Here is an 18897-nt window from a genome sequence, read left to right on the forward strand (position 1 = left end):
TATGTGTATATATATATATATATACACAGGTGAAACTCGAATAATTAGAATATTGTGCAAAGTTCATTGCATTTCAACTAATGCAACTTAAAAGGTGAAACTAATCTATGAGATAGACTTATTACATGCAAAGCAAGATAATTCAAGCCGTGATTTGTCATAATTGTGATGATTATGGCTTACAGCTCATGAAAACCCCAAGAACCCCAAATCCACAACCTCAAAAAAGTAGATTATTACATGAAATCAATAAAACAAGGATTGTACATAGAACAATATCGGACCTCTGAAAAGTATCTAGTTGCTAACAAATTTCTCTGCTTACATTTTGCTGCGGCCGACGGTTAGATTCTGCAGCTGGCAAGTGAATGTAAACAAGGGGCAGAAGCAATAGCCAGCCTACTAACTATCAAGCAACGAGAAACTACAGTTATCCGGCATCCATTAATCCACATGGGTAGCGGATAACTGGGAGTTTACTGTATATAGATATTGTATATATATATTTTTTTTTTCGCAGCTTTGATATCTTGCCGTTGTGATATTTCGAGACATTCTCTATTCTCTGTGTATGACATTTACAGGGTTATTCACAAAAGGATGAAGAGTTTGGAGGAGGCAGGAGAAATTAACAATCTAGGCCAAAATAGCTGATTTGGAAAAATTACAAACTCTTCACCCTTTTGTGAATAACCATGTTAATGTCTGCCTTGTGTGAATTACTAATTGTTTTTTCTAGAAGTATGCACAATTTAAATTAGAGACATCCCCTGGAAAAGGGGGTTAAGACCCTTGACAGCTATAAGGGTCAAGATAATGGCCCTTTCTTATTACAACCGTGAGATTGTCCAGGTGGTAACAATGAAGGCAGACATTTTTTGCAGACAATTTGGGAAAGGATATGGCAACACAATTTTTTTTTTTTTCAGAACAGAGATAGGTGATTTGGGAATAAAATCCACAATAATTATATACAAATATTACATCTATGGTTTGCGTCTTTTAAAACTTAAAATAAACGATCCCTATAACAAAGGAAGCCCTTACTGATTTGATTTTTTTGAACATTTCCTTTGGTCGTTGAGAAATAAGTGTCAGTTTACTGGTGCATATGTTGTAGCTAAAATATAGTATTTAAAGCTCTAGGCAAATATAAAAGATAAAAGTTAATGCAGCTCTGTACTGTATTCATTCATAAATTATTAAATGTATTTGTTGGATGTAACTAATGTACAGCAGTCTTTTACTGCCTAATCAGTATCCTGGGGGTGGAGAGTCTATAACTGTAACAGAGGGCTGGGCAAACCCATTATGGACAGAGAAACACATTCTTTGAAAGGTAAACAGATCCCTGTATTTCATTTGCTTGCTATATTTTTTCCCTGGAGTCCAGTTTTAAATAACTTTGAATTCACTTTAGAAAAAAAAATGAAAAGAATTATGCAGCATTAACCAGTTGAAGTCTGCTGTGTTACACCCCCTTCACATCCAGGACATTTTTCAGTATTCAGCGCTGCAGTACTTTGACTGACATTTATTCCGTCATGCAACGCTGTACTGAAATACATTTTATACCATATTTTGGGGGACAGATAGAGCTTTCTTTTGGTGGTATTTAATCACCACTGCGGTTTTAATTTTTTACTATATTAAGGAAAAATTACCAAAATTGTTTTTTTTTAAAACTGTTTCCCCTATATTACATGATAAAACATTTATTAGTACCCAATTTTTTGGTAAAATATAAGAGACGGGGTCATGTCGGGTAAAAAGACACCAAACATGTCAAGCCTTAAAATTGCGTGCGCGGGCAAAACCTCAAAAAACTATAATACCCAAAATTGGCCACAGGCGACGCTTTAAAAGCTTTTATCGCTCATCAGTTTAGTGTTATCAGTGATTGATGGCCCTAAAATGATTGCTCTCCCTGCGACGTTCGCGGCGATATGTAACGTGTGTAGCGCAATTGTCACTTTCGTGCGCTGGTGCACCGGACGTGTATTTACGTTTATATGTGCGTAAACGTGGGGGTGGGGAACTTAGGAATTTTTGGGGGGTTTTTTAAACTTTTTTTTATTTGTGACTTATTTTTTTTAAACTTTTTTTATTTATATTTATTTTTTTTTACACTTATTGTTATTGTTATTACATATGGGGATAACATTCCCCCTATATAATAGCAAAGGCACACTGACAGATCCTCTTTATGGAGACATTAGGGGTCTCCAGGACCCCTAATGTCACCTACGGACCCCAAAAGAAGCTGATGAAGCAGAGATCTGCTTCATCAGCTTCTTCTCTCTGGCTATAGCAGCCAGATGACTGACAGGTAAATGCGGAAGTGAGGTAATACACTTCACTTCTGCATTCACAGCACGGAGGGAGGTCAGCAAGGAGGAAGATGCTGATCTCCCTCCCATCTTACCTCCTGATGCCCTCCCGAGTCGGTCCTGGGCCGCAGATGGGGCAGCGGATCCTGGGATTGAAGGTGAGGGGTCAGGAGGGGGGGCGACAGTGGCGGCAGCACTCGAGGGGGGAGAGGGGGTCACGCAGCCAGCACATATACACGATCGGCAGGCTATAGAGCCGCCGATCGGGTATATGTGAAACAGCCGTCAACGGCTCTTTACATTGGACGGGTTTTTTCTGCCCCCTAGCGCGGGAGCAGAAAAAAATGCCGTCTGGAGACGGCAACCCGCCAATGCGACTGACGTCCGTCTGTTTCTTTGCAACGGGTGGACGGCAAGTGGTTAAAGATAATGAAATAATAATACTACAGAGCAGGATCTATAAGCAGTAACCCATAGCAACCAATCAGAAATGATTTATTCTTACTACACTAAGCTGTGATTGGTTGTTTTGTTTTTTCATCTATCAAAGCTCATTTCCCCAGGTATTAAGGGGCTTTTTAAATAGATGGATTAATCAGTGTTAATCTTCCATGCAATTATGTGTGCATATGGTAATAAGTAGAAACCGTATCCCATTATGGCAGACTGATAACTGATAATATCATGGGAGGATGATGTCAGTGGAGTTAAATAGGAAATAACAGGAGGGAAGAAATATGATCATAACTGAGTAATTATTAAGACAAGAGACATGCAAGTCACAAGAAGCTTGCTTGCATATTTTGTTTCCCTTAGGAACTGGTACAGAGTACATGATAATTCGCCCTAGCTTTTCGCATGCATTTATCTGCTGTGGCTTCTCATTCTGACAAATAAAATCATGGCTCACTGCCAGGTGGAAGAAAGAGTAATGGCAGGTTGAGTAAAATGGGACAGTAGAATTAACAAGACTGTGCAAGGGGAACGTAATGATGATATATGAGATGTAACCGTGTTTTAGGCCATTATTAGGCAGACTGTAATGCTAGCCTGCATTTTGTAATGCTTGCATGTATTTGTAATCAATCACATCAGCACATGTGGAAAGTGCTGATCAAGCACCTACTTTGCTTGATAGGCCAGCTGTCCAGGTCTGCACATAGGGCATCCACTTCAGCTCATCTGGATCAATGTATACCATACCACACCGGCTTACTGTGGCAGGAGATGCCACTTTTAGATCTTGGACCTGCAAGTAAAAAAATGTTCAGTAAGAGAGTATTGGACTGCACTACTGAAGTTAACATTATTTTATAATAGCCCGCCTAACTATAACATTACTTTATAATAGCCCGCTTTACTATAACGTAACGGATTATACACAGGGATAACTAAGCAAGATTGCATTTTAAGTTTCAGTAAAATGTTGTCATTCTGGCAACGGAGACTATGGGACAATGGACAACGTTAGGGTGGTTTTCAGTGGCTTTTCAGGGCGCATAATTGGTTTTAATTGGCTCTTGAGGGTACCAGACACTCCTGCCCTGGACATGTCCCTGTGCCAAAAAAACAGCCCCTCTTTAGCCTTATTGTTTTTATACTTTTTTTTCAGAGAAGGAAAAAAAATCAGACAGAAGGGGGAAAAAAAAGAAAACCCAGAAATTTAGAGTGACAGTACAATAATAAGGATCAAATACACACACAGATATGCAAATAACACGAAAAAATCCTACTAATAGACAAAAAAATTTTTTTTTTAAAGTGAATTTTACCTAAACAATTCAATGGGAAAAAGTGAGAATTTCTGCTGTAGTTGTGCAGCAAAATCCATACTCTCATCCCTAGTTACAGTGACTAGAGATACTAGTAATATATAGTAAATATATTATGACTAGTATATAATATGACTAGAGATACTAGTAATAATATATATATAGTAAAAATAATAGTACTCTTTATCAGCTTACTTACATTCACTTAAACTGTTTAATATACTTTAATATACTTAAATATCACAAACCACATGATGGCTACAGTAGAAATCTTCTATATTTACGTCTTTATGCAGTTATCTAGATTAATGTTACTTAGCTTCACATTCCAGGATAAGGAAATACAAATAACTCTTACACCATCACTATGTGAAACTAACAACCGTGGTTTCATTTAGCCAGAAAATGGTTCTTTGATAAATGCCATTTTTGCCATTATGCAAAATTAGAAAAATATGACTCTGGGGTCAGTTCTAATACTTGAAAAGGTTATGTTTTGCTAGAATAAGTACTTAGTGCAGGCTGATTCTTACAATTTAAAAAGTAATGGCTCTATCATAACCTCAAAAGGTTTCCATACACAGTGGTGCCTCGGTTCACGGACGTAATTCGTTCCGCGAATCTGGTCAGGAACCAAATCAAACTGTGATCAGACCATGATCTCGACTAGAGGAAGCTATGACCATGTGTCAGAGCAGGGAAAATGGCTGCGGTTGTGTTCGTCACCCGAAGCGGAGCTCGTGAACAGAAGCAAAATTTTGCCGAACTTCCTGTTCGCGAACCAAATTGTTTGTGAACAGAAGCGTTCATGAACCGAGGTATCACTGTATTTGGCAACTCTGATGGTGGATCGTTTTACGACATATCATTTTATAAAGATTTACCTCGAAGACCATATGAATGTGTGGTGTGAATTTGATCCTTTCGCTGTTTGCCAAACAAAGCATCTTGTTGTCATCCAGGACAGTGTTCATGTTTTCAATCCACAAAGCGTCCACCGGGCCATCACAAACAATCCATTTGTGGTCCTTTGACGTGTCATTCACAGCTGCCCGAACGCTCAGTGCCATTAACCCATCCTTCCACTCCAAGGTCAAATTGTTAACCTCTCCATATAGTTCACCCATCGTGATTGATTTGGGATTAAGCACGTATGTTTTAACAGGTTGGTAAAAATGATGTGTTTCACCAGCCTTAAATAGGGCGGTCAGTGTATCTGCCAGAATTTGGTAAACTGTAGTTTTTCCTCCACCAGTTGGACCAACCAGCATGACACCATGCCTTACAATCATGGTTTCAAAGAACTGGATAACTTTGTGTACCATATTGCCTACAGGCTGTAGACCCCGGGCAAGCATTACATCTATGATGGTAGACTGTAAAGAACCATAGTCGTGTTCAGGAATGACAACTCCAGGGAAAAGGTCAGATATGATGCCACTGAAAAAGAAACAATTAGTTTTTGTCTGAAACTGGGACACAGTAGTATTATATTAATAGCATTGCACTGCAAACACAAGAAATAGGTCATTTAATGGTATCAGAAAGACTTCAGTCCACTGTTATATTAATTATATTAACAGTAGCTTCCTTTAGTTGAGGGTACACTCATAACAAATACCATAGCTTGCTCTGATGGGAACTAATACTAATACATAGGGGTCTATTCACAAAGCTGCCGAAGGATCTGGCCGTAGCTTCGGCCGATCCTTCGGCTAGCTTCGGCCCCAGGACCCCTTCGGTACATATTATCAAGCATAACAGCATCATGTTGGTAGCTCTTAAAACATGTGAAAAGGAGCCTAGAGTTCCAACTGCTGGATGGAAATAAAAATAAAGAATGTTCATATGCAATATTTCACATTTAGTAAAAAAATAAATATATATTTTTTGGTCATGGCTATAATAAAGACAATACATACAAAATCACAAACATTCAATTTGTCTATCCATAAATAAAAGATCAAAACGTACTAATCTGCTATATATATATACATATATAGCTCACCTGAACAGTTCAGCATCGTCTGTTAGGAACTTGGGTAGATTTGAGTCCCGTAAAGCACGAATTAGGACAACATCCTCATTTAAATTTGGATTTTCTCTTTTTAGTGAGCTTCAAAAGTAAAAGGAAAACTAACTAATAAATAATTTAAAAAAAAACTATAATCATATTAAAAATATGAATTACTTTGTCACCTATTTCTTACATTTTCTGGCTTTTCCTGGACTAATCAATGTACCATTTAATGACATCATAGCCTGAACATTTTTTTTGCCAAGCAATCAAGAAAACAAGTACATAACCTGTATCATGTATATTTATAGAGGCAATAAAAAAAGCTACTTTAAATATGTTGAAACAGTGAATGCTTGTGGTAAAGATATTGATATAATTTGCATCCCATTTGTAGATAAACTACATGGCTAGGAAAACAACAAAGTAGCAGTGATAAGCACTGCATATTCACAGATCCAAACTCAGTTTCATTTGTATGTATTCAGACACTAGGGTTTATTTACTAAAGAAGTAGAGAATGTTTACATAAGGTGAAGCTGCAATAACTTTGTGCAAGCAAATTTCTTTTATTTTACCTTGTACATAATTGGTTAAGTATAAAACAGGTTCTTGAGAGGTGGACCAAAGGTAACCTTAAAATCCACCCGCTCTGAACAAGTGCCAAGCACAGTAATGATTACTGCAAAAAGACTATCTACAAATCTCACTTTCCTCACAAATGCAAAAGCTATTAAAAGGTTTACCGTATTCCTTATTTTAAGATAGTGAACAGAACCATGCAAATTATTCCTTTATTCCTTTATGCTCCTTGGCCTATTGCACACCCAGAACTACTAGTTTACAGTACAGATACAGCCTAATAATATACAGCCATTTAATCCAAACTGGATACAGCTGTTTTCCAGTATGTTAGTCATCATCACTGCCGTGCATGTAATCAAAGACTTCTGTGAATAGGGCTAAGGAAGCAACAAGACATGATTGGCTATTCATAGTAAACACAGCTTCACCATATTCAGTAAGCTAAGTAAACATTCTCTACTGCAGTGGCGGAACAATCGCCATAGTGCCCCAGGCAGCCACTATGGGGCACGGGAAACTGGGGGGCCCAGCCAGGACAATAACCCTGTTGCCGTGCGGGCCGCCTGGGTCGCTATGGCATCTCAGGCTGCTGGCTGTCACTGGCGGCTGTGAGAAGGAACGCGTTGCTGTTCAGATCACTGACAACCTGTCAGTGATGTGTGCAGCGGCACGTTCCTCCTCACAGCCGCTGCTGAGTCACTGACAGCCAGCAGCTGCGGAGGAGGAGGCCGGGGCCCGGCGTCGGCAGTGAAGGAGGAGGTGGGGCTCAGGGACAGAGGAGATGGGACCTGGAAATTGAGGAGGTGGGGCCCAGGGATGGAGGAGGTGGGACCCATCAGCGACCATGAAGGAGGAGGAGGCAGACAGTGGATCAAGGCTGACAGGTAAGAGGGTTTGACCAGCCCACCCGAGAACATGCAGAGCCCACCATAGAGAGTTTATGGTGGGCTCTGCAAGGTCACTCTCAGGTGGGCTGTTTTGGTTATCAGGTGGGCATAACTAGAAATCACAGGGCCCCATACAAAATTTTGCTATGGGGCCCTGTGATTTCTAGTTACGCCCCTGCTCTACTGGTTTAGTAAATCAATCACACTGTGTAAGTGCCATACATTTGCATATCATATAAAATATAGAGCAAGGTAGGAGAAGAAAATGTAAACTTGTGCTGCATCCTTATCTTTAAATAATAATGGCAGGGTGGAGATGTAAATAGATATATGAGTATTCAGGTTTCCATGATGTTATCATTTTTGTTTGGTCCCAACAGAACTCAAATGTTTATATAAAATAATCTGAAACCCCCCAAATGATTCAACTGCACTAAGCCATGATTGCAATAATAATTAAATATTACCCCATTTCTTACCCAGCCATGACCAAGACAGATTTTACAGCTCTCATGCCGAAATCATAGTGATCTTGTTGTGATAACTGTTCACTGCACAGTTTATACATTTGTGTCATCTTCCTGGCCAAAACTTTACTGGACTCAAATCCTTCCGAATAGAGAATAACCTACAATAAATAAATTGAGTTAGTCGACATTCAACTAGCGTTAGTCTACATTCAATTAAATCACTAAAGTGTCATTTTTAAAGGCAAACTATAGTTATTTTACCTTTTTTTAGATATTCTTCTGAAAGCGGCTAGATTTACTGTACATCATTTTATTAAGGTGAGCTGTTTTGTTTTTTTTACTACCACTTCTAGCAAAACTAATACAGAAATGCCTCACTTACTGACCGAGTTCTGTTCCTGCACCTAGGTTGTAAAGCAAATTAGTTGCTACGCGATGATTAGAGGAAGTCAGCTAATGTAAATATTAATGTACAATACAGTAGTGAATACGGCCTTACTACTGCGGGAACGATACTCAGAAAGGGTGATGTGAGACAAGCTTGACCCAAGTTCTCGTACATTGCACAATATCGATTGGTTGGGCAGCTGGCTGTAAGTCCCAGCAGTCGTTAAACAGGTAGGTCAATAAGTAGCTGTACTGTAAAAAGTGTACTGTAAAATGTGCATTTTTGCCAATTAGATCATTTTTAAGAGCTCCTTTTTCACACTTTGAAGAAAACCAGGTAATGTTGTGATTAGTATTTATAAAGCACTTTTCTCTGTCAGGACTCAAATCACTGTACCAGTCATTTAAAAAAAGATAAACAATATGCTTAGCAAATATTGTAAAATGACTAATCCTTATAAACTCAAATCTATCAATATATCCAGTTACCAATCTGCCCAAAACAAAAACATTTTGTTTAAAGGGACATACATTTTATTTATTAACATTTAGTATTTTCACTCAGCAGGTGGTGCATTATGCCCTTTTTCACATGCTTACTGGATCGATCTTAATTGCTGGAAAAAAGCTTTTTGTTTACAGAAGTCAATAACAGAAGCTCAGATTACACACACAGATATATAAGGAGTGGGTCGTCCCCCAATCTGCTTGTATGACTTCATACAAATTTTTAAACAGTCTGAATGTAAACAGCTGTGTCACCCAGCAATAAATGTTTATTTCTGAAATCAAAATCAAAAGTACACATATTTTTTAAATGTAAACAAGACAGAACCAAAATCATTATAGTTCACCTCTAAGTCTTGTTGCAGTAATGGCTTCTAGGTTATAGTCATATTCATATGGTAGTTTATTAAAATTGGTCCACCCATTAGGTTTATAAAGCATTGCTCAGAAACCATACCTATGGACAGAAGTGTTCTGGAGTGATGGGTTGCTTCATCATACAGCTGGCGGTTCCAGTCAGCGTGAAGCTAAACAGGTATGACCTAATTTCAGTAATTAGTACAAGTACGAAAACCTTCACTGATATAATGTCTGTTAAAACTTACCACAACTACCAGCCACATGTTGAAGAGTCTCAAAAATTATACTGTGCAAGAGTATGTGTTCTGAGTAAGGTGATAAGTAAGGTGATAAGTCAACAAATCAGTGGATAAGGCATTTATTTAAACATCTGTAATGTAAATCTGGAAAGTACCCAGAGGCCTCTTCTCCTTTTTGGAGGTACCTTTTTTCAAGCAGTACATATAACACTAATATAAATGAGGAATATAGAATTTGAAAAGATAAGTTTATGCCAGTGGGTGTATGTAGTCGTACAGTTTAATAATGAATATACACTATATTACCAAAAGTATTGGGACGCCTGCCTTTACACACACATGAACTTTAATGGCATCCCAGTCTTAGTTCGTAGGGTTCAATATTGAGTTGGCCCACCCTTTGCAGCTATAACAGCTTCAACTCTTCTGGGAAGGTTGTCCACAAGGTTTAGGAGTGTGTCTATGGGAATGTTTGACCATTCTTCCAGAAGCGTATTTGTGAGGTCAGGTACTGATGTTGGACGAGAATGCCTGGCTCGCAGTCTCCACTATAATTCACCCCAAAGGTGTTCTATTGGGTTGAGTTCAGGACTCTGTGCAAGCCAGTCAAGTTCCTCCACCCCAAACGCGCTCATCCATGTCTTTATGGACCTTGCTTTGCTCCTTACAAATGACAGCTGCCTCCTAACTTTTGAATTTTTCTCTAGTGTAGGCTTGGAGCTGGAAAAGTATCTGTACTTGTATTTTTACTTGTACCGAGTACGGTACTTGGTATCGGTGCATCCCTATTTATAATATTATTATGCATGCATTTACCTCTGCAATCAAGGCATAATTTGGCACCATCATGGAGAATGGTCTAAAGAGAGCCTTGAGGTTGTCAGGCAACTCAGTCCTTCCGGCATAACCAGGATTCATCGTGATAAATGCTGCACATGTCATAACCAGCTTAATCTCACGGCCTTCAAACATGAATCTGGATAGCTAAAAAGCAAAGCAGAGAAGAGCATGATATTTGTTATAAATAATCTACATGTACAAGCAAGAGGATGGAGATCATGATACAATTCTTTATAAAAGATAGACAGGTACATAGTTAAAGAAGAGCTTCAACCAATACTGGGCTGCATTCTATCGATGAAAACTTTCTCAGGTCTTCAGCTTTAGTTCCAAAGACAGACAGGGGATAGATAAAAACAAAGGATAAGGACTTGATTACACAGAATTAGCGCCTGTGCAAGAGATGACCACATCATTTTCTTAGGTAAAACCCACAAAATGTGACCCAGCATCAAGATCTCTATTCAGAGAGCCTCTTAAAAAAAAAAAATACTGTATTCTAAAATCGTATGCAGCTTATACATGTATTAATAGTATTCAGTATATTATAATATATTGTATTTAGTGTTTCTCTATATTTTTCCCCACATTTACTTGCAGATCAGAGGATCATACTTTTTTTTCACAAGATCATAATACAAGTGTCGTTCTCACACAACAGCTCTCCCAAATCATGTTTTTTTCTGCATTTTAAATAATCCATAGGAAATGCATGGATAAAATAAGAATGCTGGTGGAGACGTCCCACTACTGAAGTCTCTAAGAGATATAAGATGCCAGCATGAATTTTATCTTTTCAGCATTCAGAAACATGTTTAATTTTTGACAAGAGGTGCTAGCTATCTGTTATGTTCATTTCATAGAACATAATAATCAAGATAACATTTTTCAAAAAAAGTGGGAAAGGGGCAATGTTCCAATATAGATAGAGAGATGAATGACAGATAGATAGATAGATAGATAGATAGATAGATAGATAGATAGATAGATAGATAGATAGATAGATAGATAGATATCCCTCAATTCAGAATGACTTGTTTTAAAACTTGCTGTTTTAACACCTCTCTCTGGGAAGGTTATTAACACTTAGCTCCAATTATGCAAATGTAATCAACACCTGGTTGTGACTAACAGATTAGGTGGATTGGAGCAACATTCACCGTATTTATTCCCAGATAATTTTTGTACAGGTCATTCTGAATTGAGAAAGCTGGTTGGTTTTTTTTAAATAAGTGAAAGTCCAGTTGCCTTGACTTAATTTTTACAGATATACCATGACCTGGATGAATGAGAACCTTCACAGACATCTAAAGGTAGTGTTAAAATTCCTTTCAATTTTATTTTTGTTTACTTTTTGTCTCCATTAATTTTTCAGAGCTCAACAGGAAGTGAAAGGAGATCTCCCTAGAGTAAAGGAAAGCCTCTCTAACAAAGCTGTCACCCGAACAAGTGTCTTCATTGGAACATTTTCCCTCTATTCTGTTCTGGTGACAAGTCAGAATTTGGGATTTTTTTCTTACTTTCATTCTGGGTGACAATAATCACTAGGACAAATAGAGAGGGTGGATTTCACCACTGCAATAATAACCTAATAATAAAAAGAAACAGTCAACACGCCAGTTGTAGATCCAGATGAAACGTTTATTGAAGTCCCACATCAGCAAGAAAAATATACCAACATATAAAGGGCACAGCTACAGAGAGGTCTTTCATCTGGATTTACAACTGTTTCTTCTTATTGTTGGATTTATACGGCACCACTGTTTAGCTGTACAACCACACAGGGGTTGTTCACAAATCTGTGAAGTGTGATTCTATGTCCCTAGTGAAGGCTCTAACCCTTCCCTACTAAAAAACTAAAAAAAAAAATATATTGAGTTTAGATACAATTTAGACCCAAAAAGCTGTTTTTTATTTACATAAAAGTAAAGTAGCAGAACACAAATTTTAGACAGCCAGGCTAAAGGAGGAATATGCATTTTCAGCTTAAACTGCTTGGTTGGCTAACAATTCTTACACAGAGAAGCACAACTCCTAAACAACTTTGCATCAAATTCATAAAAAGTCCTAGAAAAACACTTATGTAGTTTTTATTTATTTAGATGTGAAATGGAGATTGTTTTATCTAACAATCTCTATTTCACATCTTGGGCAAAAGCTCAGGGAACTTGATTTGGTATCCTTGGCAATGCCTGGCACTCATGCTTGACAAGGTGGACAAAGGAACCTATACTTTTTCCTCCTTTGAGCTTTGTCCTTAAAAAAAATAGTACCACCTCACCATGTGAGCCTGCCTTTAATACACCGCTGGCCTACCTGTGGCTATGTCAAGTGCAAAATATGGCAGGCTGAAATGAGTTTCCTATTGAACCTTCCTCCCTTGGCTATAAATAAATATACCTGCACAAATAAGCAACACTTGTTTACCCACTTGCAGTCCAGGGCATTTTCTTACTATTTGCGTACACTTGATAAAATATACATTTCTGGCTAGAAAACAGCTTCAGACCCCCAAACAATGGGATATGTTCTGAAAGCAGAAGCCCTGTAGAATAAAAAAAATGCTAGTTGCATTTTTTTTTACGTTGCACGGTTTTTGCGCAAATGTTTATCAAACCAGTATTTTTAGGGAAAAATAAACCAAATTAAAATTTAGTGCACAGAAACACAATATGATACCCAATTTTTGGTAAAATATGAAAGACGGGGTCACGCCGGGTAAATAGATACCAAACATGTCAAGCCTTAAAATTGCGTTCGCCTGTGAAGCCACAGAAAAAGTCTATACGCTGAATTTCCCATAGGGAACATTTTAAACACTTTTACCGCTCATCAGTTTAGTGCTAACAGTGATTGACAGCGCTAGAATTATTGCTCTCACTCCAACGTTCGCGGCAATATGTAACATGTGCAGCGCAATTGTCGTTTTCGCACGTAGGCGCACCGACGCATGTTTGTGCGTGTATGTGCGTGCACATGGGGGCCGGGGGACTTTAAAAAAAAGTTTGCTTTTTTTATGCTACTTTCATTTTTATAACTTTTAAACACTTTATTTATTTTTTTTTACACTAACCCTATTGCTATTACATAGGGGACCCCAAAGAAGCCGAGAAAGCAAATATCTGCTTCCCCAGCTTCATCTCCTGGCTCTAAGAGCCAGGGACTGTGTACAGTGACACCGGAAGTGATGTAATACACATCACTTCTGGGTCCAGTGATCAAGGGAGAGATCAGCGGTTCTTGTTTTAACCACTTTAACGGGTCGCTATCTATAGACGTATTGCGGCCCGGAAGTGGTTAAATAGAACGATTCATATTTCCAATGCCGAGTGCATGTCATCCATTTTTTAGGATCGCAGGCCTAAAAAAAAACCCATTCAATATGCGCCACTGCTTCCAATGATAGCGGAGGGAGACAGCTAATCTTCTAATAACAGTTTCTAAACCTACACTCCATTCCGTACATCACTCCCTTCAGTCCCTTTAACGGGCCGCTATCTATAGACGTATTGCAACCCGGAAGTGGTTAAATAGAACAATTCATATTTCCAATGCAGAGTGCATGTCATCCATTTTTTAGGATCGTAGGCCTCAAAAAAAAAAACATTCAATATGCGCCACTGCTTCTAATGATAGCGGAGGGAGACAGCTAATCTTCTAATAACAGTTTCTAAACCTACACTCCATTCCGTACATCACTCCCTTCATTCCCTTTCACATCGGCGATGTCCGTTCTGATCAGCATGGGATCTTTGTACAGATTCCCTGTTGATCGGAGCAGTACATAATGGATGTCACTCTTGTTATATCTGTCTAGTCGGTTTTTTTTCTCTTGTTTTGGAGGACAAAACTGACAGACCCATGTTGGTCTATGGGGAGTTGGATGTAAGCAGACATGTGTTTGTTTACATCCAATTACATCTACAATTACCAATCTGCCCCTTCCAGGTCCTCCAGAATGGAGCTCTGTTCATTTTTATTTTTTTTTGGACCCAGACCTGCATCTGTTTAGATCCAACTCCCTGAGCTTTGATCAATTTCAAGATATTCACATAATAAATGGAAACTAAAATAAAGTTTCCATAATGTTTGTAGAATTGGATGAATTAAGAAGTAGGCTAGTTGTCTAAAAATTCCATAACAAACATTAATAACCGCTGCCTAATCCGAACAAACACCACATCCTTGTACAATTTATGCAGACTTGCAAAAAGGAAATTAGTTAAAAAAGTTATTTCAGGCTTTCTTACATAGGGATTTAGTAGGAAGGACTGATTAGTGATAATTAGTAGATGAAGTTACTGTATATGATCTGCATTCATTGTGTAGGGATACAACAATACCAGTTTTTCGGTATCAAGTACAAGTACCGATACTTTGTTTTCGGTACTCGTCGATACCGAGTACCGATACCGGTGCTTCCGCTGCCATGGAGCCAGGTTTCCAGGTTGCCCAATAAGCTGGCTCCATCTTGTCTGAGCGGCTTGATTGTGCTTGGCCCGGGAAACTGGCTTCCCAGCCAATCAGCATGGAATTGCCTTCCCGGCCAATCAGGCAGCCGGGCGGCGGGTTAATGAACCAGCTGCCAACTTCCTGATTGGCCAGGAAGCCAACTCAATGCTGATTGGCCAGGAAGTCGGCTTGCCGGCCAATCAGCAAGCAGTCAGCTGTTCCGCCGACTCAATGCTGATTGGCCAGAAGTCAGCTTCCCGGCCAATCAGCATCGAGCTGGCTTCTTGGCCAATCATCCCAGGTCATTACTTGCCGTCCAGTTCCCCCACGGCACCGCCGGTCGGAGCATTTGGGTACAAGTATCGGTGCATCCCTATTATTGTGCATTGCTAAAACACAGAATAAACAGTAAAATTATTTTTCTTTAAATATTGCAGTGTATCAGTAACCAGTTACCTTTCCTGCTTTTGCATTTCTAATTGTGATGAGCTGCTGAGCTATTACAGAAAGAACCTCAATGTCAATTCGGTTAAATTCGTCAAAACAGCACCAGGCTCCAGACTGAGCCAATCCACTGAAGAAACGACCCATCATCTACAAAACAAATATCAGTATTTATCAATATGTTGTGCTGTCCTAATACGTTGACTTTCTTTATTTAGATTTTCACTATTCACATCTACTTATTCATACAATATATTGTAGTATTTTGTGAAATACATGAAATAGTACAGGCAAATTATGAAAAATGTAGACTGATATTGTTAGTAAAGGAATATAAATATTTTCTGAGATATCATTATTTCAACCCTTCCTATACTAGTAGTCTAAAATATGCATATTATTGACTGCACACTCAACAAGTTCAATACCTTGTAATCCAGCCCATCAGAACAATTAAACACTACACACTGTATAGCAAGAGCCTTGGCAAGGTCCTTGGTGGTCTCAGTTTTTCCTGTGCCTGCAGGGCCTGCAGGGGCTCCACCTAGATCCAGCTGAAGTGCACCCATGAGACACAAGTAACATCGGTCCTTATGAAAGCAAAAAACAAATACATTGCACTTTTATTAATCATTGTAAAGTTTATCTGCAAACATCATTTTAAACTTTTGCCCAGCATTCTAAATAAACAGGAAAATAAAAACTATTCAAAATTACATCAAGTGCACCACTTATTTTTCTAATTATATTTAACATGTATTTAAGAAAATACATGTTAAAGGAGAATGAAAACAATATAAGTCTCATTATTTTTCTTACCAGATCCACAAGACTAACACTAGCTAATGTTGAATCGTCCACGCCTTAAAGCTACAATTTAATCTGCTTTTATTTTGCCTTCCCTGTTTCTGTGCATTTCACATGACTAAAGACTAGAAGGAGAATGAAAGAAGGGTAGGAGGATTGGCTAGGCACAAGCAGGAAGCAAAGCCAACATATGCATTTAGATAAAAATGAGTGTACAGCGCTATATATCTACACTTCCATATAATAAGTGAATACGGAAGTGTAGCCATATAGTGCTGTACACTCATTTTGATCTGTTTAAAAGCATTCACGCTTTAAATATAGCAGCTTGATATCCTTTGCCTAGTTATGGAAGTCCTGAACGCAGAATATTAGTAGACTAACCTATGTAAAATGTTTTACATGCTAACATATACTGGTCTGATTGTCCACTTTAGACTGATCTCCATCACATGTATATCTAACAAAAAGTATTACACTTAATTTCCTACTAGCCAACTAGTGCTGATATGGAACATACAAAGAGCAAGAGTGGTTACACAGGTGAAAAAACACACTAGTTTTTTCCCCTACCTCTTCACCCACCTCTTACTTCTTCTCCACCTTCCCTTCCTATCTCTTTCCCTTCAGTTCCCCCCACCCCCACCTGTCCCTATCTGCCCTCCCCAAACTGTGTTTCCTCCCTTTACCCTCCTCCCCTAATTTTATTGATGAGAGTCACTTCATGGACCTAACCAATTTCCCATTTTAGGGGTCAATTTATTTTCTATACTTATCAGTGCCATTTAGAGGTGCTAGTGCCATGCAAAAAGAATCCGCCCAGCTATACGCCAGGTGGAACTTTTATAAGTGAACCCCTAAATGTTAAAAATTTATTCAAGATAAGCTACAATTTTAGATACCATGAACATTGTTATATCTATCTGATCCTCAGGAAAGGAGACCTGCAACTTTTTACAATGTGTTGTGTTGTAGAACGCTGTGTTCTAGTTGTGGAACATGGTGTAAATCCTGGCATTGTTAGAAATAAAGAATTATTTTAAAAAAAAAAGGAATAAAAGTTTTTCCCTACTCTTCTCTCCTCTGCTTGTAAATGGTTTGGCTTTTATAAATGTGCTGTTTCCCTTAAATACTAACAGAGGCAACGTTTAGTGCTGAACTCCAGGCAGATTAAATCAATGCAAGCAATGTAACTACCTGAATTTTACTTCAAATTTGACTTAAATTCCAGAACTGGATAGGCAGAAATACAAATTCTTTGACAAGCAAAACAGCTCCCGTATATGTATTTTATCTGTGTATTTAGCTATTTGTCTGGAGTTCAGCTTAAAACAATTTGTTCCACTAAACATGGACACTTTTAATCAGTGGTCCTTTCAAATGACAACTTTGAATTATAAAATTGTGAAAATATTCTCACAGTTAGGGGTGTGATCACCAGTCGAGCACAGGAGCCAAGATATTCATAAGCATAGGTGTACTGAGACAAAGCCATCCGGGCCACACAGTTATCCAAATCAAGGTCCCAATAATAACGCAACTGTCTCTGCCACTCAAAGCTGTCAATGCTGTTAACCTAAATAAAAAACACAAAGATAAATATAGACTGCTTGTTTCACATTGGTTTTCTCTCCATATACTCGGTTTTAGAAATAAGATATCCATCATAAATGCAGTTTTATTTGCTTCATTAGTTCATCTGACTCTTTCATATTGATTATTCTGCTTACTGGGCAAACTGTGTTTTAGCTAATGCAGCTTTGCAGTAGAGTATGATTAAAAACTGAAACCTTGAGATGTTCCCTATATGCATCTAGATGTCATCGTCTTGCCTTTTTGACTGTCATATCCATCACATAAAATATGCTTAGTGATTTCCTGTTGTATTGAGAAAGTCCCCCATTTCAAGTCACTGGGAACAATTTACTAAAGGCAAATAGGCTGTTCACTTTCCAATGTTTTTTTTCCCTTAAAGTAAAACTCAGGAGTTACATTTTAAAAATACATTCAAGTACCTTAAAGTGACATTAAAATCAAAAACTGTTTTCCCTCCCCCCAATGTTAATTAAAGCACTTACCTTAAATGATGTCTCTTATTCCGATCTTCCACTTCTTACCTGTCCTTTTCATCTGTCCCTCCAGCGCTGCTGCTGGTCTTCGATCCAGCGCTGACCTCTGTCCTTGATGGCACTTCCTGTCCCACAGTGTCTGCATGCGGGTGCACGCGTCCATAGACTTACCGTGTGTCTCTCCTCGTCTCCTGGCCCAAAATCTGACCTGCGGATTTTCGGACGGGAGCGCGCGGTGAAGACAGGGGTAAGTTTAAACCGCTTTTTAAGCGTTTTTTTTTACACTTTTTGCATATATCTACTGCTTGCTAACCTTTAACTGATGATAAAAATGTATCTTATTTTTGTATCACTCAGCTATAGATCCTCAAATCATCTCTGAATTGGTGCTGACACTGTCCTTCCTTCTGGAGGGTGGCTACCTTTGTTCCCAATGGTACCTATGTGTGTTGTAACGTAGTCACCGCTCCAAGCTCACTCCCGTGATGGACTACAATCTCATTACAAATTAGCTCACTAAACATGAGATTGTAGTCCATCACAGGAGAGAGCTTGGTGTGGTGGCTACTTTACAACACACACAGGGGCAGTGGCGGAACTACCGCCGGTGCAGGGGGTGCGGGCGCACCGGGGCCTCAGGCTCTGGGGGGGCCCAGCAAGTTGCCGGCCGCCGGATCGTTATCCAGCGCGCGGCGGGCCCCTGGTCTCTCCTCCGGGAGTGTCGGATCATC

General features: G+C 38.8%; 1 protein-coding gene across 1 annotated transcript in view; it reads right to left on the minus strand.

Annotated features, from left to right (window-relative positions):
* DNAH6 (dynein axonemal heavy chain 6) overlaps positions 1 to 18897 on the minus strand; it is a 206105-nt gene that overhangs the window by 118614 nt on the left and 68594 nt on the right. The window contains exons 27-34 of the mRNA XM_018557925.1: positions 17518 to 17673; positions 15719 to 15880; positions 15303 to 15440; positions 10371 to 10538; positions 8071 to 8219; positions 6111 to 6218; positions 4987 to 5542; positions 3457 to 3579 (exon numbers count right to left, since the gene is read on the minus strand). Of these exons, the coding sequence (XP_018413427.1) occupies positions 3457 to 3579; positions 4987 to 5542; positions 6111 to 6218; positions 8071 to 8219; positions 10371 to 10538; positions 15303 to 15440; positions 15719 to 15880; positions 17518 to 17673 (1560 nt within the window). The remainder of the gene's footprint in view (positions 1 to 3456; positions 3580 to 4986; positions 5543 to 6110; positions 6219 to 8070; positions 8220 to 10370; positions 10539 to 15302; positions 15441 to 15718; positions 15881 to 17517; positions 17674 to 18897) is intronic.

Source organism: Nanorana parkeri, unplaced genomic scaffold, assembly GCF_000935625.1.
Source record: "Nanorana parkeri isolate BGI_ZX_2015 unplaced genomic scaffold, ASM93562v1 scaffold310, whole genome shotgun sequence".
NCBI lineage: Eukaryota > Metazoa > Chordata > Amphibia > Anura > Dicroglossidae > Nanorana > Nanorana parkeri.